The 26141-nt window shown below is 43.3% G+C and overlaps 1 protein-coding gene across 1 annotated transcript in view; it reads left to right on the plus strand.

Moving 5' to 3' along the window:
* Positions 1–26141, plus strand: part of VPS13C (vacuolar protein sorting 13 homolog C) — a 352162-nt gene that overhangs the window by 78440 nt on the left and 247581 nt on the right. Inside the window, exon 10 of the mRNA XM_040413678.1 lies at positions 20552–20609. Coding sequence (XP_040269612.1) covers positions 20552–20609 — 58 coding nt within the window. The remainder of the gene's footprint in view (positions 1–20551; positions 20610–26141) is intronic.

Consider the following 26141-nt stretch of genomic DNA (forward strand, 5'->3'; position numbering starts at 1 on the left):
ATCCACCACCCCACTCCTAAATAGTGTCACAGCTATGCAGATTTGCCTTTTAGGTTCCTGGTAAAGTTGGGCTAGCACCATGTAGAACTGCAATAGACTCCAGAATACTAAATGTACCAATACAAATCCCCTTCCCCACTCAAATATATACAAATATAACCTAGACAATGGTTTGTAGCGACAATCAGTGAGAGAAAATGCCTGTTCTGACAAAAACCCTTTCTGTCAGAATTCTATTAGGTCTTCCTCTGTAGTGATAGTAAGTATTACTCAATAATGTAAGGCTGTTATTATGGGACATCAGTGGACATTATAGGGGGGAGAGGGTATAAGATGAGAACTACAACTCCCAGCATGACCAGACTGTTATGTAGTTTCAGTGGCCATTACATGGAGAGGGATATAGAGAAATACAACTTCCAGCATTTCTATCATGTTATTATGAGCTATCGGAGGACATTACAGGGAGCGAGTATAAGGAAAGCACTACAATTCCTAGTATTTGTCAACTTATAGATTGAAATACTAATTGATATCACACACCGCACAGGAGCTCCACCCACATCCTGAGAACACACAGGTCCTTACAGGTCCTACACCACTTCTCTGCACTGCTGAGCTCTGTCTCGATGGGTAAATGGGGTGAAATGAAATTGGCTAGAGTGGAATGTGTAAGTTGAAAAAGCTAGGAGGCAATAGATGATAGATCTCAGGGGAGTGCAATAGAAAGTGGCTGTTGGACTTAAGGGCAGGCACTCCTATAGCAGTAACAGCAGAGCGATCTGCCAGCATTTCATTGCAGCTCTGTTCATATAAGCGAGAAAATGAATAGGGCAGCACTCACCAATGCTGTGTTGTAAAATCAGTCCTTTTATTCTTGAAAATATTCAGGGTAACAGACAGGGGCGGTCCCACGGCCGTTTTTTGCTAATTTGCATTTCCACAGGCCACTGATGTCGGCGCGTATTCTCTCGCTGCCTTACAAGCAACCTGGGTGCAGTTGCCATAGAAACATGTCAACGAACACCCATTGGTATACATCATTAAAACCAACAAACTGTCGTGATTATAAACAAGTAGTAGAGTACAAAATTCACAGAAAAACGCTTAGATCATTTCTATCATTCAGACCTAACTGACCTAATGCCTCTGTTCGTAGGATCCACCTGGCTTCCTTTTGCAGCAATAGACGGTCTGTCCCCTATTAGTTGGTTAGGGACTAATTCAATGCCAGCAACCTGTTTGTTTTTCTGCAAGATCTCTCCTAAACTGCTTATGAGAGCACTTTGTAGCCATACACAATCAATTCAAATGATGACCACAAGCTAATATCCATAATAACCTCCGTGTGCAGCACAGACAACAGCTACATGGGCTGGGAATGGCTCAGTAAGGTCCTGGTACGTTGTCACAAGTATCTGGAGCCATGCTGACTGAAGTGCATCCTACAGCTGCAGGAGGGAGCGTGGGGGAGGATCTGTAGAGCAAACGAGAAGATCAAGGTGGTCCCACAGATGCTCAATTGGGTTCAGTCTTGTGAATTAGGGGGCCAGGGTAATACTTGTAAGCCTTGTCATGCTCTTCCATCAAATGTCGGACATTTCTAGCTGAGTGCCATGTCACATTGTCTTGCTGGATGATCCTATCCGCCCCAGAAAAGACAGTCGGCATGTATGGGCGTATGTGATTTGCAAGGATGGCTTTATTCCCCAAATCTGTTCAGAATTCATGCCACATGGATGAGTGGCCCCGAGAATGCCACAAAAAAAATTCCCCAGGCCATAGCGCTGCCTCCACCAGCTTGTGTTCTTCTAGCATTGGTTGCAGGGAGTTTCTTCTCTGATGTTTCTCTCCTGACATGCCAATATCCATCCATTTGATGAAGCAGGAAACATGACTCCTAGTAGGAGACAACCTTTTGCCAATCAGTGGAGGTCCAAATTCTGATATTGCAGCGAAAATTGAAGCAACTTCGTTAGCAGAGGTGCAGTGACAATCTGTTTACTTTGTCGCCACATACGCAGTAGGGTTTGCTGAACTTTTGTATTAGCCACAAGTCTCGTAGCCCCCTGGTTAATTTTGACGGTGAACCACTCCACTGTAGCGTTATGGTCCCCCCTTAAGCCTCTTTTGTAGCTGATGTTCACCTTTCACAACAATGGCACATGGTGTTCCGCAGTTTCCACGTCGCTTATTCGCAATGGTGCCATTTGTCCTCCCACAATTCACTTTTACCACAGCAGCATGCAAACAGTTTACAAACTGCGCAACTTCAGAAATACCACCACTCGTGGCCCGAAAGCCAATAATCATCCCTTTTTCCAACTCTGATAAATCGCCCCTTTTACCCACGATCTCAGAGAGGTATATGTGTGGACACCTTATATACTCAACAAGCCAGCTCACGACATTTGACTTTGTTCATGAGCTACGCGCTGCTGACGTCGAAAGTAGGAAGTGGTCGTAATAATATAACTCGACTGTGTATCTGTGTGCTGTATGGATTAAATGCATTTATGGTATGTTTTTTTTCAAGGTTTAGTTCCCCTTTAAGGGGGTAATGAGACTTGTTGCATTAATGCGTTAAGCCTGTCAAATTAACAGTGGGATCTACCAGATAGTGTATGTTTTATTTCAGCACTGATTCTCAAGTTTTGTCAGTTTTTTTTTCCCAGCAATTTCACGATGGTCTTTCTTCACCTGTACATGGAGCGTGGCAGGAAATCCTTGAGCAACTTCTATTATGTTCTGTCAAGATGGTTATCTTTTTATCATGATCGGTAGGATGACTATCGATTTATGGACCATCAAAAATTACTTTGGTAAAATGAATCATGGTCAGCGCTGAAGATGTTATTCTGACACTGGCCCTTCAAATTTGGGTATGCAGCAGTGCTGCCAAGATGTCTGTGGCACAGGGGACCATGATTAATTGTCCTGGAGCAGGGATGCTCAACCTGTGGCCCTCTAGCTGTTGTAAAACTACAACTCCCACCATGCTCTGCTGTAGGCCTATAGCTGTAGGCTGTCCGGGCATGCTGGGAGTTGTAGTTTTGCAACAGCTGGAGGGCTGCAGGTTGGGCATCCCTGCTTAAAACTAATTAGTAATGGTCCATGGATCAATAACTGTCCTACTGATGTTGATAATAATATAAATGTCTTGGTAGAAGATGTAGTCAAAGTTGTCCAAGGATCTCCTGCCATATTTAATGTGTATGGGCATCTTTAGACATGATGGAGGCTTTGGAGCTAGCTTAATGCATTATAATGTGGTAATCCATAACCAGATTGTTTCTGTTTGTTTTACTAATTACCTTGTGTTCAGGAGGAAACCACATTCAAATCATTGCTGGGCTTTGCCTATGAAAAGTTTGTAAATCCTGTCCCGTATATTGTATTTTAACTGGTTTTCTTATCTCCATGTTACATGCAGAGCTTCAGTATTGATACTTGTGTTAGCAGGGCTTTGTTCTTCCTTTACTATTTTTGTTATCGCAATTTTCTAAGTAACCAGTAGCCGGAATAAATATCTAATCTTGTCAGCTGCTTTGTATTCTTAGTAAATGTCAATATGTATCTTCTTCCTGGTGTTTCTGAAAAAGCTGGTCACTGTTCATTGTTTGTGCCACTGCTTATTTACATTGCCAAAGCTTACGTCAAATGTGTGAAAACTTGTTTATCGAGTTCTATGATTGAATTTTTATTGACACGCACAGAGACCAGATTGTGTGGGAGGGATGTTGAATTCATGTTAAAATGAAATTGGAAATTGCATTACTTGTCACATTACCAAAATACATAGGGTCATGTACGCACTGTCGAAGCATGGTTTAATCACACCCCAACATAGTCTACACAATGCAGACCATCTATTGAATTCTCCTGTATTTTCTTATCAAGCACCCTTATAAAGGCTATGGATTCTTTTAGTGCATACAATGACCGAACTTCTTCAAGCTTTAATAGAAAAGATACAGTGCTTACAAAAGTAAAAAAAAGACCACTTATAGCTTCACTCCTTATCTCAGGTTTCTGAACTGCCTATTAATTTATTAGGAAAAAGTATGGGACACTAGGTAATAAGGGGGAAATACCATGGGGAAATACCATGAATTATAAATTTAGTTTTCCTCTAACTGTAGGAGATGGGTAATGTTCGGTTTAGACATGTCCATATTCAATTCAGCCTGTACAAACCAGCCTTAATGTGTCAGAAACCATTATTAAAGGCTAAGTGTTTAACCTTCTAGTAATTTAGAGATGAGGTTTATTAGATGAGCAGCACAAAGTGAAAGTACGATTCACGCAGCTAGAAAAACAGTTAAGCCTTTGTGATGGAATAATTCAATATTTTTAATAAAGACTAATTGGAAAAAAATAAGATTTTTAGCTCAAAATGCAACCATAAAAAATTGCTCCCAAAGGTGTACATTGCCTTTTAACCACTTCAGCCCCCAGTGCTTAAACACCCTGAAAGACCAGGCCACTTTTTACACTTCTGACCTACACTACTTTCACCGTTTATTGCTCGGTCATGCAACTTACCACCCAAATGAATTTTACCTCCTTTTCTTCTCACTAATAGAGCTTTCATTTGGTGGTATTTCATTGCTGCTGACATTTTTACTTTTTTTGTTATTAATCGAAATTTAACGATTTTTTTGCAAAAAAATGACATTTTTCACTTTCAGTTGTAAAATTTTGCAAAAAAAACAACATCCATATAGAAATTTTGCTCTAAATTTATAGTTCTACATGTCTTTGATAAAAAAAAAATGTTTGGGTAAAAAAAAAATGGTTTGGGTAAAAGTTATAGCGTTTACAAACTATGGTACAAAAATGTGAATTTCCGCTTTTTGAAGCAGCTCTGACTTTCTGAGCACCTGTCATGTTTCCTGAGGTTCTACAATGCCCAGACAGTACAAACACCCCACAAATGACCCCATTTCTGAAAGTACACACCCTAAGGTATTCGCTGATGGGCATAGTGAGTTCATAGAACTTTTTATTTTTTGTCACAAGTTAGCGGAAAATTATGATTTATTTTTTTTTATTTTTTTTTATTACAAAGTCTCATATTCCACTAACTTGTGACAAAAAATAAAAAGTTCTATGAACTCACTATGCCCATCAGCGAATACCTTGGGGTCTCTTCTTTCCAAAATGGGGTCACTTGTGGGGTAGTTATACTTCCCTGGCATTCTAGGGGCCCAAATGTGTGGTAAGGAGTTTGAAATCAAATTCTGTAAAAAATGACCTGTGAAATCCGAAAGGTGCTCTTTGGAATATGGGCCCCTTTGCCCACCTAGGCTGCAAAAAAGTGTCACACATCTGGTATCTCCGTACTCAGGAGAAGGTGGGGAATGTGTTTTGGGGTGTCATTTTATATATACCCATGCTGGGTGAGAGAAATATCTTGGCAAAAGACAACTTTTCCCATTTTTTTATACAAAGTTGTCATTTGACCAAGATATTTATCTCACCCAGCATGGGTATATGTAAAAAGACACCCCAAAACACATTCCTCAACTTCTCCTGAGTACGGGGATACCAGATGTGTGACACTTTTTTGCAGCCTAGGTGGGCAAAGGGGCCCATATTCCAAAGAGCACCTTTCGGATTTCACTCCTCATTTTTTCCTGAATTTGATTTCAAACTCCTTACCACACATTTGGGCCCCTAGAATACCAGGGCAGTATAACTACCCCACAAGTGACCCCATTTTGGAAAGAAGACACCCCAAGGTATTCCGTGAGGGGCATGGCGAGTTCCTAGAATTTTTTATTTTTTGTCACAAGTTAGTGGAAAATGATGATTTTTTTTTTTTTTTTTTTTTTTTTTCATACAAAGTCTCATATTCCACAAACTTGTGACAAAAAATAAAAACTTCCATGAACTCACTATGCCCATCAGCGAATACCTTGGGGTCTCTTCTTTCCAAAATGGGGTCACTTGTGGGGTAGTTATACTGCCCTGGCATTCTAGGGGCCCAAATGTGTGGTAAGTAGGTAAATGACCTGTGAAATCCGAAAGGTGCTCTTTGGAATGTGGGCCCCTTTGCCCACCTAGGCTGCAAAAAAGTGTCACACATCTGGTATCTCTGTATTCAGGAGAAGTTGAGGAATGTGTTTTGGGGTGTCTTTTTACATATACCCATGCTGGGTGAGATAAATATCTTGGTCAAATGCCAACTTTGTATAAAAAAATGGGAAAAGTTGTCTTTTGCCAAGATATTTCTCTCACCCAGCATGGGTATATGTAAAATGACACCCCAAAACACATTCCCCAACTTCTCCCGATTACGGAGATACCAGATGTGTGACACTTTTTTGCAGCCTAGGTGGGCAAAGGGGCCCATATTCAAAAGAGCACCTTTCGGATTTCACAGGTCATTTTTTACAGAATTTGATTTCAAACTCCTTACCACACATTCGGGCCCCTAGAATGCCAGGGCAGTATAACTACCCCACAAGTGACCCCATTTTGGAAAGAAGAGACCCCAAGGTATTCGCTGATGGGCATAGTGAGTTCATGGAACTTTTTATTTTTTGTCACAAGTTAGTGGAATATGAGACTTTGTATGAAAAAAAAAATAAAAAAAAAAATAAGCATTTTCCACTAACTTGTGACAAAAAATAAAAAATTCTAGGAACTCGCCATGCCCCTCACGGAATACCTTGGGGTGTCTTCTTTCCAAAATGGGGTCACTTGTAGGGTAGTTATACTGCCCTGGCATTTTCCAGGGGCCCTAATGTGTGGTAAGTAGGTAAATGACCTGTGAAATCCTAAAGGTGCTCTTTGGAATATGGGCCCCTTTGCCCACCTAGGCTGCAAAAAAGTGTCACACATGTGGTATCGCCGTATTCAGGAGAAGTTGGGGAATGTGTTTTGGGGTGTCATTTTACATATACCCATGCTGGGTGAGAGAAATATCTTGGCAAAAGACAACTTTTCCCATTTTTTTTATACAAAGTTGGCATTTGACCAAGATATTTCTCTCACCCAGCATGGGTATATGTAAAATGACACCCCAAAACACATTCCCCAACTTCTCCTGAGTACGGCGATACCAGATGTGTGACACTTTTTTGCAGCCTAGATGCGCAAAGGTGCCCAAATTCCTTTTAGGAGGGCATTTTTAGACATTTGGATACCAGACTTCTTCTCACGCTTTGGGGCCCCTAGAATGCCAGAGCAGTATAAATACCCCACATGTGACCCCATTTTGGAAAGAAGACACCCCAAGGTATTCAATGAGGGGCATGGCGAGTTCATAGAAATTTTTTTTTTTTTGGCACAAGTTAGCGGAAATTGATATTTTTAATTTTTTTCTCACAAAGTCTCCCGTTCCGCTAACTTGGGACAAAAATTTCAATCTTTCATGGACTCAATATGCCCCTCACGGAATACCTGGGGGTGTCTTCTTTCCGAAATGGGGTCACATGTGGGGTATTTATACTGCCCTGGCATTCTAGGGGCCCTAAAGCGTGAGAAGAAGTCTGGAATATAAATGTCTAAAAAATTTTACGCATTTGGATTCCGTGAGGGGTATGGTGAGTTCATGTGAGATTTTATTTTTTGACACAAGTTAGTGGAATATGAGACTTTGTAAGAAAAAAAAAAAAAAAAATTCTGCTAACTTGGGCCAAAAAAATATCTGAATGGAGCCTTACAGAGGGGTGATCAATGACAGGGGGGTGATCAATGACAGGGGGGTTGATCAATGACAGGGGGGTTGATCAATGACAGGGGGGTTGATCAATGACAGGGGGGTTGATCAGGGAGTCTATATGGGGTGATCACCACAGTCATTGATCACGCCCCTGTAAGGCTTCATTCAGACGTCCGGATGCGTTTTGCGGATCCGATCCATCTATCAGTGCATCCGTAAAAATCATGCGGACATCTGAATGGAGCTTTACAGGGGGGTAATCAATGACAGGGGGGTGATCAGGGAGTCTATATGGGGTGATCACCACAGTCATTGATTACTCCCCTGTAAGGCTTCATTCAGACGTCCGGATGCGTTTTGCGGATCCGATCCATCTATCAGTGCATCCGTAAAAATCATGCGGACATCTGAATGGAGCTTTACAGGGGGGTAATCAATGACAGGGGGGTGATCAGGGAGTCTATATGGGGTGATCACCACAGTCATTGATCATGCCCCTGTAAGGCTTCATTCAGACGTCCGGATGCGTTTTGCGGATCGGATCCATCTATCAGTGCATCCGTAAAAATCATGCGGACATCTGAATGGAGCTTTACAGGGGGGTGATCAGGGAGTCTATATGGGGTGATCACCACAGTCATTGATCACGCCCCTGTAAGGCTTCATTCAGACGTCCGGATGCGTTTTGCGGATCCGATCTATCCATCAGTGGATCCGTAAAAATCATGCGGACGTCTGAATGGAGCTTTACAGGGGGTTGATCAATGACAGGGGTGTAATCAATGACAGGGGGGGTGATCAGGGAGTCTATATGGGGTGATAACCACAGTCATTGATCACGCCCCTGTAAGGCTTCATTCAGACGTCCGGATGCGTTTTGCGGATCCGATCCATCTATCAGTGGATCCGTAAAAATCATGCGGACATCTGAATGGAGCTTTACAGGGGGGTAATCAATGACAGGGGGTGATCAATGACAGGGGGGTGATCAGGGAGTCTATATGGGGTGATCAGGGGTGATCAGGGGCTAATAAGGGGTTAATAAGTGACGGGGGGGGGGGTGTAGTGTAGTGTAGTGGTGCTTGGTGGGACTTTACTGAGCTACCTGTGTCCTCTGGTGGTCGATCCAAACAAATGGGACCACCAGAGGACCAGGTAGCAGGTATATTAGACGCTGTTATCAAAACAGCGTCTAATATACCTGTTAGGGGTTAAAAAAAACACATCTCCAGCCTGCCAGCGAACGATCGCCGCTGGCAGGCTGGAGATCAACTCTCTTACCTTCCGTTCCTGTGAGCGCGCGCGCCTGTGTGCGCGCGTTCACAGGAAATCTCGCCCATCGCGAGATGACGCATATATGCGTGACTCTGCGCAGGGCTGCCACCTCCGGAACGCGATCCTGCGTTAGGCGGTCCGGAGGTGGTTAAACCAGGTTGCCTGGGTTAATTTTCAAAACAAAACAGGGAAGTTATAATTACAATAATAACCAATTACTCACTGTCCTAAACAGTGATTGGCAGCAACAGTCATATGCAGTATGAGTGTGTCACCACTGCAGTCTTGTAAACAAAGCCCGGAGGGTAGGATGGTGGTGTTGGAACATAGGAGATTTGAGTCAATACAAATATTAAAAAAAATTGTTGTTGTTCTAGGAGCTTATGTGCCTTTTTAAAAAAATTTTTTTTATTTAAGTCAGACAACCCATTTAAGTCACAGGTTTCTGTGGAACTATCCACACCATCCTGCCAAAAATCATAGCCAGATCAAAAGGGGTTTATTCTACTTGTGAAATGAATCCCTTGTATGAAAAATATGTGCAGTCATGTACCTTTTAGGCTATGCCCACACATGACTGAAATACTACGGATTTCCCATCACAAATTTCCATAGCATCATCACGACGGCATACAAGGAGATTGACCCCTGACCTCTGTAGGGGCAGGAACAGAGAAAGGTTAAATACCCTCCTCCCACCACCAACACCAGTGTTTCCTGTCCCTACAGAGGACAGGGCAGAGAAAGGTCTCCCTGTATGCAGGGAGATGAAGCTAAGGAAATGGAACCTGTTTATTTTTTATTTTCCGTTACCTTTGGAAAACGCCGGCATCCAGCATGGCGTCCCCCTGCCCTCCCGCGGTCCAAGTACTAACGCTGGGCAGGGGGTTCAGGGCCTATCTCGTCCTGGTTATTCCGGGGCCTGTCCCTGGCGCAGACTCCCTCCTAGCCTAAGGAAAGGGCGATAGCTGGGTGCGCGCCGGCGCATGGAGCGCATGTTTATGACGTCACGGCCGGCGACCCGGAAGTGACGTCGCGGCGGCAGCGTGGAGCCCAGTTTAAAACAGAGGCATAAACGCTGGTTACCGCCCGTGTCAGAACGCTCCCAGGATCGGTCCCCACTGGTGCGGAACCCTTGCCTACAGAGAGGACGATGTCGGCATCTGAGCGATCCCCCAGAGCTGAGCCACCGGCGCTGCTACCAACTGTGAGTCCCCTTCGGGGGTATTGTTTGTGCAGGTCAGGGAGTCTGTTGATCCCCCTCTCCTGCTGTAATGGGTGGAAGGGGGAAAAAAGAGAGAGAGGAAGTTATTTCCAGGGGCAGCTAGCTCGCCTCTGCTGTCCCCCTCTTGCTCTCTCTCTCTCCCTCTAGTGGTCATACCCTGATGCCCTGCCTTCTCCTCTCTTTTAGGCTAAAGAAGCCCCGAAAAAAATCAAAAAAACACTCAAATGTATCTCCTGCAATAGCAGACTTCCTGACTACTACCCTAAAAAGTTGTGCAAGTCTTGTATTTCTAATATTGTACGGGATGAAGCACCCTGCTTAAAAGAGGAATTGAAAACCATGATTCAGGAAGAGATCCGTTCATCCCTGGCCCACCTGTCCACTAATCCCCCCGACTTGCCGCAACCTAAGAGGAAGCGGGCTAGGTCTCCGTCCCCTTCGGACCTAGAAGTTATGGCGGATGAAAGTGCCCACTCCGTTAAGTCATGGGAAGAGGGGGAGAGAGTCTCTGATACAGACTCAGTGGATGACAGTCGTAGATATTACTTTTCTACAGAAGAAATGTCCGACCTATTAAAGGCAGTAAGGTCGACCATGGGCGTGGAGGAAGTGCAACGTACCCATTCAGTACAAGAAGAAATGTTTGGGGGCCTAAGAGTCAAGAAAACTCGTGTGTTCCCCATTAACGAGAGTATTAGGGATATGGTCCTTGATGAGTGGGCAGATCCAGAAAGACGTCTGGGAGTCCCGGCTGCGTTCAAAAATAGGTTGCTTTTTGATCCAGAGGAATCTAAAATTTTCAATGAAATTCCCAAGATCGATGTACAGGTGGCCAAAGTGAACAAGAAAACATCTCTCCCATTTGAAGATACCTCCCAACTTAAAGATTCAATGGATCGTAAAGCGGACAGTCTTCTCAGGAAATCCTGGGAGGCGTCCATGTTCAATATTAAAACCAATATTGCGGCTACCTCAGTCGCCCGATCCATGTATCTTTGGTTGGGAGAATTGGAAACTCATATTAAGGATAGAACATCTAGGGAACAAATTCTTAGTTCTCTCCCTCTTTTAAAATCCGCCACGGCCTTCCTGGCGGATGCCTCTGCCGAATCAGTCCGATTCTCAGCCAGAGACGCGGCACTTTCCAATGCAGCCAGAAGAGCCCTCTGGATGAAGTGCTGGTCAGGGGACAAGACGTCTAAATTGAAGCTCTGTTCCATACCCTTTTCTGGAGAATATGTGTTTGGCCCGGTGCTAGATAAGATTCTAGAGAAGGCCGCGGACAGAAAGAAGGGGTTTCCGGAAGATCGCCCCTCCAGACGCCGGTATCCTTTTCGCCCCTCCTCGGGTCAAGAAAAAAGCTACAGGGGGAAAGGGAAATCAGGACGTTGGAGCTATCCAAAAGGGGGAAGAGGAAGAGGCCAATCCTTCTCCCACCCAAAATCCTCCGATAAGCAATGACGTCGGGGTGGGGGGAAGACTCTCAAGATTCCTGGGGTCATGGGAATCCATCTCCCAGAACCCCTGGATTTCCAAGGTAGTCGGGGCAGGCTACCAAATAGAGTGGTCTTCAAGACCCCCAAACAAATTTTCACTGACACGGTTCCAAATGAACCTTTGGCAAGGAGTCCAGAAACTTCACTTAATGAATGTAATCTCACCGGTCCCGCCTCCAGAAAGAGGCAGGGGTTTCTATTCAACCCTATTTCTAATCAGGAAGAAAGAAGGCACTTTACGGACTATCATAAACCTGAAACCACTAAACAGATTCATCCGTTATCAAAAATTCAGGATGGAGACCCTAGCATCTACAATCCCTCTGCTAAGCAAAGACGTCTTCATGTGCACAATAGACCTACAAGACGCTTATTACCACATTCCCATTCACACCGACTCACAAAAGTTTCTCCGGTTTGCAATCCAGGATATATCAGGAAACGTCCATCACTACCAGTTCAGGGCCCTTCCCTTCGGGATTTCATCTGCGCCAAGAATATTTACCAAAGTAGTGGTAGAGATGGTCGCCTTTGCCCGAAGACAGGGACTTATGATAATCCCTTATTTGGACGATTTCCTTCTAGTCAGCGAAAGTCTCAGCCAAATCAGTTCGAACCTGAAGCTTTTTCTCTCCATCCTAGACGATCTGGGGTGGATCGTGAACAAAGGAAAGTCCGTCCTCACCCCCTCAAGGGAAGTTCGTTTCTTAGGGATGATCCTAGACTCCCGAAGGCAAGCGGTATTCCTACCTCGAGACAAGATATCAGTTCTCCAACAAAAGATCAGGTCCTTTCAAAAAGAAGATCCTGCTCTATCAGAGAGGCGATGAGTCTGCTGGGCCTGCTAACATCCTGTATTCAGGCAGTTCCCTGGTGTCAAATACACTTCAGACCCCTACAGTCCTGGATCCTGAGTGTCTGGAACAAGTGCCAATCCTCTCTAGATCATCAAGTAAGCCCACCAACTCAGATTCTGCAGTCCCTAAATTGGTGGAAAGACCACGGAAACTTATCTCGGGGAAATCCGTGGCAGAAGACTCCCCAGGTCCAGGTAATAACAGACGCAAGTCTGTCCGGCTGGGGTGCAAAGGTGGGGGATCGTATGTTCCAGGGCACTTGGCCAGATTCGATCAGATCCCAGTCATCGAACTTCAGGGAACTGAGAGCAGTCTGGGAGGTGTTAAAGGTAGCAGAGGAAATGTTGTGTCATCATCACATAAAAGTGCTGTCGGACAACACTACGGCCATTGCCTACCTCTCCCATCAAGGGGGAACGCGGTCCGTAACCCTACAAGCACTGTCAACAAAAATCTTTGCTTGGGCAGAACAGAATGTGGCCTCGATATCGGCAGTTCATCTGAAGGGAATACTAAATCAGGAAGCGGATTTTCTCAGTCGCCACAGAATCGACCATACAGAATGGTCTCTAAGTCCAGAAATATTCGGGCTAGTAGTAAGGAAATGGGGGATGCCCGACGTGGATCTGTTTGCCACCAGGGCAAACTCAAAGGTGGAAACATTCTGTTCCCTAAACCCCAGGGACAGACCTCATGCCTTAGACGCCTTCGCCATTCGTTGGCATTGGAATCTGTGCTATGCTTTCCCTCCACTTCCTCTAATTCCGAAGGTGGTACAAAAAATTCTTCAAGACAAGGCCACGGTGATTGTGATCGCTCCCCTATGGCCAAAGAGAAGCTGGTTCTCATCCCTCCAAAAATTTTCCCTACAAGATCCATGGCTCCTTCCTGTGCGGGGGGATCTACTCCAGCAGGGTCCAGTTCTACACCCAAACCCGCAGTTTCTGAAATTGGCGGCTTGGATCCTGAGTCCCAAACCCTGAAGCTTCAGGGCCTGTCAGACGGAGTTATTGCTACTTTGAAAGCCTCCAGAAAGAAGGTAACGTCAGCAATTTACCTTAAGATATGGAAACGTTTTTGTTCCTGGAGTGGTGACGAATCGCCACATTTGCGTAAACCCAACATCCAAAGAATACTGGATTTCCTACAGCAAGGTCTGGACCTGGGACTTAGACCCTCTACCTTGAAAGTCCAAATTTCAGCCCTAGGTTGTTTCTTTGACCAAGATATAGCCGGCCATCGTTGGATCAAAAGATTCATTAAGGCGGCGACGAGGCTCCGCCCAACGATCACCGCCCGTGTCCCTTCCTGGGATCTGAACGTCGTTCTTACAGGCCTTACTTTACCACCCTTTGAACCCATGTCTGACTGTCCAATAAAATTATGGTCCTTGAAAACGGCCTTCTTAATTGCGATAACTTCGGCCCGCAGAGTAGGGGAATTACAAGCCCTATCAATCAGGGAACCCTACCTCCGTATTCTAGATGATAGGATTATTCTCCGTTTGGATCCTGGATTTCTCCCCAAAGTCGTATCCAATTTTCATCGGAGCCAGGAGGTTACCCTACCTTCTTTTTGCCAGCACCCCTCTAATGATAAAGAATCGGCGTTTCACTCTCTGGACGTTAGACGGGCAGTCCTAAACTATATCACGGTGACTGAGAAGTTTAGAAAATCTGACAATCTTCTAGTCCTGTTTGGAGGAAGATTTAAGGGCCAAAAAGCCTCCCGGTCCTCTATAGCTAGATGGCTCAAAGAAGCCATTAGTCTTTGTTACCAGATACAAAACCTTACATGTCCAGTCAACATTAGGGCCCATTCCACTCGAGCCATGTCTTCCTCTCAGGCGGAGAGAGCTGGGGCTTCTCTGGAGGAAATCTGTCGTGCTGCCACTTGGTCCAGCATTCATACATTTATAAAGCACTATCGCCTGGATCTTTCCAGATCTTCTGATCTGTCCTTCGGGCGGAAAGTCCTCCAGGCTGTAGCCCCCCCTTAACTGATATATTTTTTATATCTCCTTGTATGCCGTCGTGATGATGCTATGGAAAAACCGGAATTAGTCTTACCGGTAATTCTGTTTCCATGAGATCATCACGACGGCACGTTATTCCCTCCCTATGATTTAAATCGTTTTGACCTAGTAGGTCTCTAGAAGGTATGAAGTAATACCTTTGTTTCACTATTTTCCACCACCGGGTTGCTCTGTGTGATTTTGGAAACACTGGTGTTGGTGGTGGGAGGAGGGTATTTAACCTTTCTCTGTTCCTGCCCCTACAGAGGTCAGGGGTCAATCTCCTTGTATGCCGTCGTGATGATCTCATGGAAACAGAATTACCGGTAAGACTAATTCCGGTTTTTTTGTGTGCCAAATCTGCCACATTTTATAGTGCCTGCATGTAGCAAGTGGATGAGATTTTAAGAAATGTCATCCACTGAAGGGAAGTACAGTACTATGGTCACCATCTGGAACCACAGCCAGCAAACTCAAAAACTGCTGGAAGCCATCCCTAACTACTGTGGTTGGTAGAAGGCTAAGCTACCCCTAGGTTCTTACCAAATTCCACCACTAGGCTGGATCGACTTGGCGGGTTATGTCGGTAGAGAAAGGTAGCAGAAAACTTGTGTGAACTCACTAGTAGCACACCTACCGGAATGACGATGATAAAAAGGGTATAAGCAGGGTCTAAACCAGGAGAGAGAGATACAGCTAATTCAGTAGAAAAATTGTTAATCCAGAAATCAACCAAAAGTCAGTACACCAGCAGAATCCAAAGAAGCTGAATTGGCAGACAAAGGGTTAATCCAGAAACAAGCCACCGTGCAGTTCACCAAGAGTTCTTATGCAGGAGTTGAGTAGCACAATGCACAAGAGACAGGACACAATCACAAGCAATGCAATTATCGCCTGGTTTAAATCCCTCACTGTGCCTTCATAGGTGCCAAGCGAGGGCCCTGATGGGCTCAGTGTCCCCTCTCTGATCGGCTGATCAGCGAGGGCTTGGATGGTTGACATGGCAACCCTTCGGGAATGGCCATGTTACTCAAGCATGCGCTACTCCTGATCTTCACCAGCACCCACACACAGACCGGAGTGACGACTGCTGGGCAGAGAGGAAGACAGTGCAGGATCGTGGCTAGGTAAGGCTACTTTCACACTTGTGCTTTCCCTTTCCCCTATTGAGATCGTCATAGGATCTTAATAGCGGGGAAAACCCTTTAATTTTGTCCCCATTCATTGTCAATGAGGACAGAACGGAAGGGAACGGAGTACATCAGAATGCATTCTGTTCTGTTTCATTGCGTTCCCACGCTGGGCACAAATGCGCTGCAAGCGGCGTTTTTGAGTGCATCCTTGGATGCAGAGCAAGACGGATCCGTCACAATGTAAGGCTGGGTTCACACCTGAGCGTATTCGAGAATCGCTTTTTACAGGTGTTTTTATCGGGCGTTTTTGAGGCGTATTTTGGGGCGTTTTTGTATTTTTGAAACGCGCGTAGTACGCGCGTTTGTGTGATTGACCACAGAGGCATACAATGAAAAACTGCCATGAACGCGCGACAATACGCCCCAAAGAAGCTCCTGTACTTCTTGGGGTGTAGGGCGTTTTACAGCGCGTTCGTACGCGCTGTAAAACGCTCAGGTGAGAACCATGCCCATAGGGAAACATTGGTTTTTGCCTGTTGAGCGTTTTACAGCGCATAGGAACGCCTCATTCACACGTCAGTGTTCCGCGGACATGTGCTGTACATGTTCTCTACGGACAGCACACATCCACCATTCATTTTAATGTGTGTATTCAGAGCTCAGTGTTTTAGCATGGTCCGTGTTTTTAGCATGGATGCATGCTCTATTTTGTCCATCACGCCGATTTGTAGTCTATATGTCGGTGAAAGCCACAGATGCAACACGGATGCCATCCCGCGACAGGTGGCAGGAGATCGGTGAGACTGTTAACACGTGGTTTGATCTGACATGTTTTCCTTTTGGATCAAATGACGTCTGTGTTGTTTCTGGTGCTTGCCACACCTTCTTTCCCCAGGTGTGGCTATTGTGGTAATTTTACCTTCTCTATTGTTGTTTCTCCCACTATGCTTTGCAATTTATAGCTTCTGTTAGACTTGTGGTTAGCTTGTGTTTGGTTCTTGGCTGAGTTACTGGTGCTACCAAAGCTTTATTGAAGAGAAGTGTTTCCTTTCCCTTTTGTAATATATATATTAGGGCTGCACGATATATCGCAAAATTAATCGAATCGCGATAATCGGCAAATGCGATATGGCGATTTGGCCGACCCGAAAATGCCGCGATTATATATGAAGGGGCCCCGAGCACATAACTGGCTTTGTGTGTAAAGTATTTTACTAGTGTGTGAAACAATCTCTCTCCTATTGATAACATGGCCAACCTCTGTATTCATTGTCACGATGAATGCACTGCAGCGAGCTGGCCGGCCGGCGCGTGACTGACGTCACTTAGTAACGCTCCTGCTTCCTCAAGTGGGAGGAGCGTTACTAAGTGACGTCAGTCACGCGCCGGCCGGCCAGCTCGCTGCAGTGCATTCATAGTGACAGTGAGTACAGAGGCGGCCATGTTATCAATAGGAGAGAGATTGTTTCACACACTAGTAAAATACTTTACACACAAATCCAGTTAAGTGCGCAGTTTAGGACACATAGGGCCATGAGGGGGACCAGCATAAGATGCTATATGTGTGTCTTATGCTGGCCCCCCTCATGGCCCTATGCGTCATAGCACACATCCCCTATAACAGCGTCCTCCACAGATCCACCCTATAACAGCGTGTCCTCCACAGATCCACCCCATAACAGCGCGTCCTCCACAGATCCACCCCATAACAGCGCGTCCTCCACAGATCCACCCCATAACAGCGCGTCCTCCACAGATCCACCCCATAACAGCGCGTCCTCCACAGATCCACCCCATAACAGCGCGTCCTCCACAGATCCACCCCATAACAGCGCGTCCTCCACAGATCCACCCCATAACTGTCATACCCAGCCGCGTCAGCGGCTCATATGGGAAAATCCAAGCAAATAGACCTCTAGCACAATTCCCTTAAAATATTGTTATCGCAATTTTTAGGGCCCTAATCGCAATCGCACAAAATTCCCATATCGTGCAGCCCTAATATATATGTTGCCTTTCAATCTTGTTTATTAGGCCTGAGGGAGACTCCTGTTCGTCATTTCCTTTTGGAGGAACAGGTAGACTCCTTCCTGACATTAGTTCCAGTGTCCTATAGGGTGAGATAGGGTTCTAGGTATCCGGTATATGAACTTGCCTACCTTTTGGGGCCTGTTCATACTGGTAGTCTGGCATGACTGGAGTTAGGGTTTTCTCTAGGAGGTGTCAATCTTCCTTCCCTAGTTTCCAGGCCTTATTCCAGTATCCCCTTTCCCTTCTATGCTCGGTGTGGTGTTTTCCTCCCACACACGAGTGTGACAACATGGATGCTTCACGGATGCATCACTGACCACTTTCTCATGGATTTGAGCATGGACACGGACGTAGGAATGAGGCTTAAGTCAATGGTGGATCAGTTTTCTGTGACACAAGAAAACGGATCCATCCCCCATTGACTAACAGTGGTTTTAGAGACTGATCCGTCATGGCTATTTTACAGGTAATAAAACCAGATCTGTTGATAATGGATGCAGCCGGTTGTATTATCATGATGGAAGTGTTTTTACGGATCCAGCAAAAACGCAGATGTGAAAGTAGCCTAAGTTCATGAAACCCACTACATAAACATTTTGAAAACTATATCATTTTCTTTTCACTTCACACATACTTGCTACTTTGTGTTGGTCTATCACATAAAATCCCAATAAAATACATTTAAAGAGGACCTTTCATCACTCACTACCTCAACGCAGTTTTATTTTTGTTTTTGTTTTTTAACTGATTCACTCCTGCGTTGCCCCGCTGGGCCCCCAGTCCTGTTTTGTTGCCCTGTATGCTAGTCAATAGCATGGGTAAAGGGAGCAGGAGATGGCAGTTTTTCTCAGGGGGCGTCCCCTTCTTGGCTTTGAGCTGTCCAATCGCAGCGGACCGCGTCACAGCCAGGGAGAAGGTGAGTTTTTTTTTTTTTAATTATTATTATTATTTTTTTCCCCTCAGTGCTATTGATTGATTACCATACAGGACGCCAGAACAGACCAGGGGGCACAGTGGCGCAACGGAGGAGCAGATCAGTATAAAAAATGTTGGGCTACTGCGTGAAGTAGTGATATTAGCAAGTAAAAACTGATGAAAGGTCCTCCTTAGGCCTATTGCACACGGACGTTTTTTTTCCCCGTTTACTGGACGTTTTTTGCGTTCCGTATACGGAACCATTCATTTCAATGGGTCCGCAAAAAAAACGGAATGTACTCCGTATGCATTCCGTTTCCGTATTTCCGTTTTTCCGTTCCGTTTTAACATAGAACATGTCCTATTATTGCCCGCAAATCACAGTCCGTGGCTCCATTCAAGTCAATGGGTCCGCAAAAAAAACGGAACACATACGGAAATGCATCTGTATGTCTTCCGTTTCCGTTCCGTTTTTTGCTGAACCATCTATTGAAAATGTTATGCCCAGCCCAATTTTATCTATGTAATTACTGTATACTGTATATGCCATACGGAAAAACGGAACAGAAACGGAAACACAACGGAAACAAAAAACGGAACAACGGATCCGTGAAAAAAGGATCGCAAAACACTGAAAAAGCCATACGGTCGTGTGCAATAGACCTTAAGGGTACTTTCACACTTGCGTTGCTGGATTCCGGCAGGCCGCTCCGTCGCAATCTGTATGCAAATGGACAGCATTTGTAGACTGATCCGGATCTCACAAATGCATTGCAATACTGAATCTGTCTCTCCGGTTTTCATCCGGAAAAAACGGATCCGGTATTTATCTTTTTCACATTTTTTAAAGGTCTGCGCATGCACAGACCGCAAAACCGGATTAGTTTTACTGGAACACTTTGGTGCCGGATCCGGCATTAATGCATTTCAAGTGTTCCGGAATTTTGGCCGGAGAAAATACTGCCGCATGCAGCGGTATTTTCTCAGTCTAAAAACCGTACAGTGACTGTATTGAAGACGTCCTGATGCATCCTGAACAGATTGCTCTCCATTCAGAATGCATTTGGGTAAAACTGATCAGTTTTTTCCCCGGTATAGAGCCCCCAGGATGGAACTCAATATCGGAAAAGTTTAACGCAAGTGTGAAAGTACCCTAAGTTTGTGGGTGTAACATGAAAAAAGGTGGAAAAGTTCAAGGGGTATGAATACTTTTTCAAGGCACTGTAAGTTGACTACATTTAAAATCTGTGGCATGTTAATTTATGCTGTGGTCCTGCTCCTTGGATTTCACCCATCGATATGGAGAGTGAAGCCCACTGACGTTTTCATCGAAAAATCCACATTATATATGCGGTTTTTGCAGCGGCTCAGAGGCAAAAACGCAGCATACTTTTCCAGTGAAATTTTCAGGAACGTGTAGAAGTACCATTTTTACACATGCATACTTTTTTTTCCATGTGCTAATCCGCCTACAAACGTCATTTATTTCTATTGGGGATTGCAAGCCAGTTTCTGTATTTGTTTCAGTAGTACGCTTGTCTAATGTGATGTGAAGATATACAGGAAGTTTGATTCAGATTTACATACCTTATTAAGGAAGCTCTGTCATTCAGATTTACAGGAAATAATATCCTTTAAAATTTAAAGCGGAAAACTTTACCGCAAAATGCAGAACGGTGTCCTTTTTTACGGCATTCTGTTGTATTTGCTGAAAGATGAAAATGTTTACGGTTTGCTTCCAGAATTGTCTGTATGGTACTGTACATTATACTAGATATGCTATTTTGTAAGGAGGATACACTACTCTGCTCTGCTTATCAGGTTTGAATGGGCTCAGACCTTTTTAATTTTTTATATTGGTATTTTTATTTTATTTTATAATTTTAACAGAATATTTAGTGGTGAACTGCTAATTTTAGTTTTTTTCCCACAGGCTGATCTGAAATCTGGAGTTATGTCAAGTAGTAAGCAGCCCTTAGACTACCAGTATAGTAAGTGCCTTTAAAAGTATAAAACGGAATCCTATTTACTTAAATGATCATTTATTTTATTTTTTTTTATACTTATTGGGGACGAATTGTTACACAGAATAAAACTAGACCATGCATGGAAAACCAATGCCAATTTATCACATTGGTGCACACTGTATGTTTTGGTGCAGCTTTCTAGAAATGTTAAACACTTTTCACCTCTTGACTAACATACTTTATATTTTACAGCAAAAAATGTTGCATGTCTTTAATAAGTAAAAAATAGTTTTTGATTGCTTTTAGACACATCCCCTTTTCTAGACTAGGATGTGATTGGGGATTTTGTCTTTACCATCCAAATCAAAGGGGAAAATCGATATGTTAAAATATCCAGTGTGTGGATGAGATCCACTTAAAGGGGTTATCTGGTTATAAATGTTTCCCTTTCCATGCGCTTCCCCTGCCAGGCCCTGCAACTTACTAATGTACTTGCGCTACTTTTTTTTTGTCTCACTTCGGAGATCGAGAGAGTGGTCATGTGACTGCGCCCTCCGTGGAGACTGTTCCTCTGACATCATGACTAGGCCTCCCATGGTCCCCTCTGTCAGAATCCCCGCCCGAATAGTCGTGATGTGAGACCCATGTGATGGAATGGGCTGGCGAATGCTCTCAATCCACAAGGGGTCCACTGCTTGTCATATCGTAGCTGTGTGGGATGAAGCATTAGGATGACACAGCAAAAGGATGATGGAGGATGAAGTGGGCAGAGTTTTCAGCCCAGGGAAGGGTGGAGTGGGCATTTACGTTTCTGGCTGATCTTGCAGCAAAGATAAATTACATTTTTTTATTTTTTTTATTTATTTTTTTAGGATCCCTCACAACTCCTTTGATATTGTATTCTGCTGTTCATTATCTGTGCAGAAATGCGCATAGAAAATTCACAGCTTTTCCATCACATGCGAATTCACCCTTACAGAGTTTAGAGACTCTACTCTTCATTTATTTACTAAAACTCATTGAATTTACAATGATAAAAAAAAAGGCCCAAAACATAAAAAGCATAAGTGGCAATCTTCTGTGATGTTTTAGTATGAAGGTCCACCTTTCTTTAGTAATCTAATTTGTCCGTTTAGTGCTTAACCCCTTCAAGACCATTTTTGTTTTTTCCTCCCCACATTCCAAGAGCCATAATTTTTATTTTTATTTTTTTCGTTCACATAGCCATACAAGGGCTTATTTTTTGCGGGACAAGTTGTATTTTTTAATGGCACCATTTTATATAGTGTGTCTTGTATTGGAAAACGGGGAAAAAAATAGATTGTGTGGGTGAAATTAAAAAATTGGGTTACGTTACGGCCTTCACTATGCACTAAAAAGTACATGATGTCCTTATTTTGCGGGTCAATATTATGGTGATACCAAACTTGTATAGTTTTTTATTTATTATTTTTATAAAAAAAAAATAAAAAAAATCAAAGTTCTTTGCATTGCCATTTCCTGACAGCCATAACTGTTTTAAATTTCCATCCATGGAGCTGTATGAGGGCTTATTTTTTTTGTGGAATCTTTTTACTTGTACCATTGTTGTGGTACGTGCATCTTTTTGAACACTGTTTAATTTTTTTGGGCGACAAGGTGACAAAAAATGGCGACTTGTGTTTTTCATATTTTTTTTTTTTCCGTTACTGCTTACACCACACGTGAAATTTTTTAAAATATATTTTAATAGTTCAAAAATTTGCGGGGAAATGGGGGGTGACTTAAACTTTATTTTATTTTAACTTTTTACATAACATTTAGCCTGAAAAAAACATAAAAATATTTTATTTAGTTTAAATCGCTCCCATTTCCCCAAAATCTTTGAAATATTAAAATAATTTTCGTGTATGATGTAAGCCATAACAGAAAAAAAAATTAAAACACAAGATTCGCCATTTTTGGCGCCTTAAACCTTTTTGTCTTTTGAGCCCTTGTCCCATTCACTCTAAGGCCGAGTTCACACGAACGTGTGTGTGACCCGTGCCCGTGCTGCGGCCCGCAAATTGCGGGCCGCAATGCACGATCGCCGGCCGTAGGTCAGCCGCATCGGATCACGGACCCATTCACTTTAATGGGTCCGCGATCCGCCCTTTCCGCAAAAATATAGGACATGTTCTATCTTTTTGCGGAACGGAAGTACGGGACGCAACCCCACGGAAGCACTCCGTAGTGCTTCCGAGGGGTCCCGTTCCGTGCGGCCGTTCCGCTTTTCCGTATTTGCGGACCCATTGAAGTGAATGGGCCTGCATCCGTGATGCGGAATGCACACGGAACTGTGGCCGTGTATTGCGGCCCGCAATACGGCCACAGATCACACACGTTCGTGTGAACTAGGCCTAATAGAGATCTATTAGGGTGAGTGGCATTCTGCCACTCTATCTGCTGAGCTATGCCTCCTGCATAGCTCTGCAGGCAGATTACTATGACAGCCCTGCCTTCTGTGGGGACTCTGATCAGAAGGCGCTGCATCCCTCTGCCTTAACTCATAGTAACATAGTACATAAGGCCAAAAAAAAGACATTTGTCCATCCAGTTCGGCCTGTTATCCTACAAGTTGATCCAGAGGAAGGCAAAAAAACCCTGTGAGGTAGAAGCCAATTTTCCCCACTTTAGGGGAATAAAAAATTCCTTCCAGACTCCAATCAGAATAACTCCCTGGATCAACAACCCCTCTCTAGTAGCTATAGCCTGTAATATTATTACGCTCCAGAAATACATCCAGGCCCCTCTTGAATTCCTTTATTGTACTCACCATCACCACCTCCTCAGGCAGAGAGTTCCATAGTCTCACTGCTCTTATCGTGCATCATGGCATCTGAGGGGTGAAATGACCGGGTTTGGCGTGATCGTCGTTCCTGGTACATTAACGTGCTAGTGCATGAAGGGATTAGGATAAAGAGGTATTCCAATGGGACCCCATACTGCTCAGAGCCCCGAAAAAAATTAAGCAGCGGGTCAGGCATGCAAATTGCTGCTCCATTGATTTCTATGGGAGTTCCAAGCACTGCACTCATCTGTCTCTGGAACTGTCATAGAGATGAATTGAGCAGTAGTGGTCATGCTCGACCTGCTGCTCCGTCCCTTTATGGGGCTCTGAGGGGTACTGCATTCTCGTGATCACAATTGTACTCCCACCAATCTGATAATTATTCCCTATCCGGTGGATAGAGGATAACTTGTAACAACCGAAATACCCCTTTGATTGTATACTGTTGTAAATGGGATGTGTGTCTGCTTGCATCATTAGCACCTTTAGGCCAGATTCACACAAGGCGTTTTTTTTATTTAGTCTGTTAAGTACTAAAAAAAAGTCAATACTTTTCCTGCCTTTAGGATCAACTTCTGGATTGATTTAAAAAATGTACTCCAAATATCACCATACAATAAGTAGTAAAATAATGAATGCATCTTTATTAGATCAGTAAACAAATGCAGTGGTCTCTCAAGTTACAATATTTATTGGTTCCAGGGCAACCATTGTAAGTTGAGTAATCAGTTCCAAAGCCCAAAAATGTCATCTAAGATGAGAGAAAATGAAGATTTGATAAAAATAAGCAGATGACTAAGACAGATAAAACAAGCCTTTACATATAACAGTCAGGAACAGCTGATAACTAGCAACTAATACAGCTATTTTACCAGAGAAGTGGCTTTGATTGGTTGGATCAGAGTCTGAGACATTCTATGTGGAGTCTGGTTTCAACTTACAATGGGTCAGGAAAGACCATTGCATGTTGAAGATATAGTAGTATCCTGAGGCCATTGTATCTTGAGGGACTACTGTAGTAATAGGAAAATAAAATGTATTTTTATTGGCACCATTTTGGGGTACATTTTAATTTTTGTTCGCTTTTTAGCTCATTTTTGGGAGTTGAGGTTGGAAAAGATTGCATTTTTGGCAGTGTTTTTTTTTATTTTTTATGGGGTACACCATGTTGTGTACATGATATGGAGGCTTGATATGATTATTGTGGTACCAGATTTCTATTTGTTCATCTTTTTATTACTTTTGCATCATAAAGTCACTTGTTAACTTATATTTTGCATTGCCATATACGAACATCTATAACATTTTAATTTTTTCTGCCAATGTAGACAGATTGTAGCGTTGATTGGTACCATTTTGGGGTACATAAGACTTTTTGCTCGCTTGTTATGTTTTTTGGGTCAGGTGACCAAAACATAGCTATTCTGGTCTAGTTTTTTTTTTATTTTATAAATTTTTTACCGTTCACCTAATGTGACATTTTTATAGAGCAGGTAGTTACGAATGCTGTGATGCCAAACATGTCTTTTTATTTTTTATTTTATTTTATTATTACTATTTCAGTTTCACACAATAAAAGCATTTGTGGGGAAAAAATAATTCACCATTTTCTGAGAGCTTTTTTTCATTTTTCTGCCAGTCGTCTTGTGTGAGGTTTGACTTTATGCAGGATGAGGTGTCGTTTTCACTTGGTACTGTTTTGGGTTACATAGTACTTTTTGTTCGCTCACTATTATGTTTTTTTTTGTGAAGCAAGGGGACCAAAATTTTTTTATTTCAGCACTGTTTTTTATTATTATTTTTTCAGTGTTCATCTGATTGGGATAAATTATGTAAAAAAATTTATAGAGCCGGTTGTTTTGTATGCAGTGATGCCAAATGTGTTTTTTTTTTTTTTTTTTTGACAATGATAAATGGCTTGCTTTTTTTAATTGTTGATTTCTCCTGTAACAGGGGCTGACATAGAAGCCCCAGTAACAGGGGGGAGCCCCCAGAGAGGCTGTATAGCACTATATAGCAAAGTACAGCCTCAATGTAGAGCTGATCTAGGTCTAGTGAGACCCGGCAGCTCCTGCAGACTACCAACCCCCAATGATCACGTGACCATTGGGGCAGGAGCAGGAAGCGCTAAATCTGTATACACAGTGCTACAATAACTAGTACAATAAGTAGTAAAAGAATGAATTCAAGTTTATTCAAATACTTTACAAATAACACCATATAATAACTGGTAAAATAATGAATGCATCTTTTTAAACAGTAAACAAATAACACTGTACAATAAGTAATAAAAACGCTGCTCCTGGAGGAAGCGATTGCAAATTAGCTTTGGGGTGGAGGGTATTTTTCCATTCTACTTTAGTATGTTTTGTGGATAACCAGTTTTTTTTGTACTACATTGTAATTGATTATTTATGGAGTGCAGTATGTATAATTGAGTAGTGTATAGCTCACCAATATGTACACTGCCAAACTGATATGTGTGGTAGACTTTACGCTGTGGCACCCTTTTTAGTGTGGGTAAATTTTTGCAATGATATTTTTTAATTGTGGTTTTAACTTGTGATACAATAAGGATGCATTCATTATTTTACTAACTATATGGTGTAATTTGTATACATTGTGTATATGCAGCGAGCCAAAAAGGAGCTCCCTAGGGCCATGTAGTGAAAGGAAAGGATACCGTTTCTTCCCTCGGGGCACACCCTGATTCTGGGGCTTCTGCCTCCTGGTAGCTGGGGTGCCCT

This window comes from Bufo bufo, chromosome 1 (assembly GCF_905171765.1).
Source record: "Bufo bufo chromosome 1, aBufBuf1.1, whole genome shotgun sequence".
Taxonomy (NCBI): Eukaryota; Metazoa; Chordata; class Amphibia; order Anura; family Bufonidae; genus Bufo; species Bufo bufo.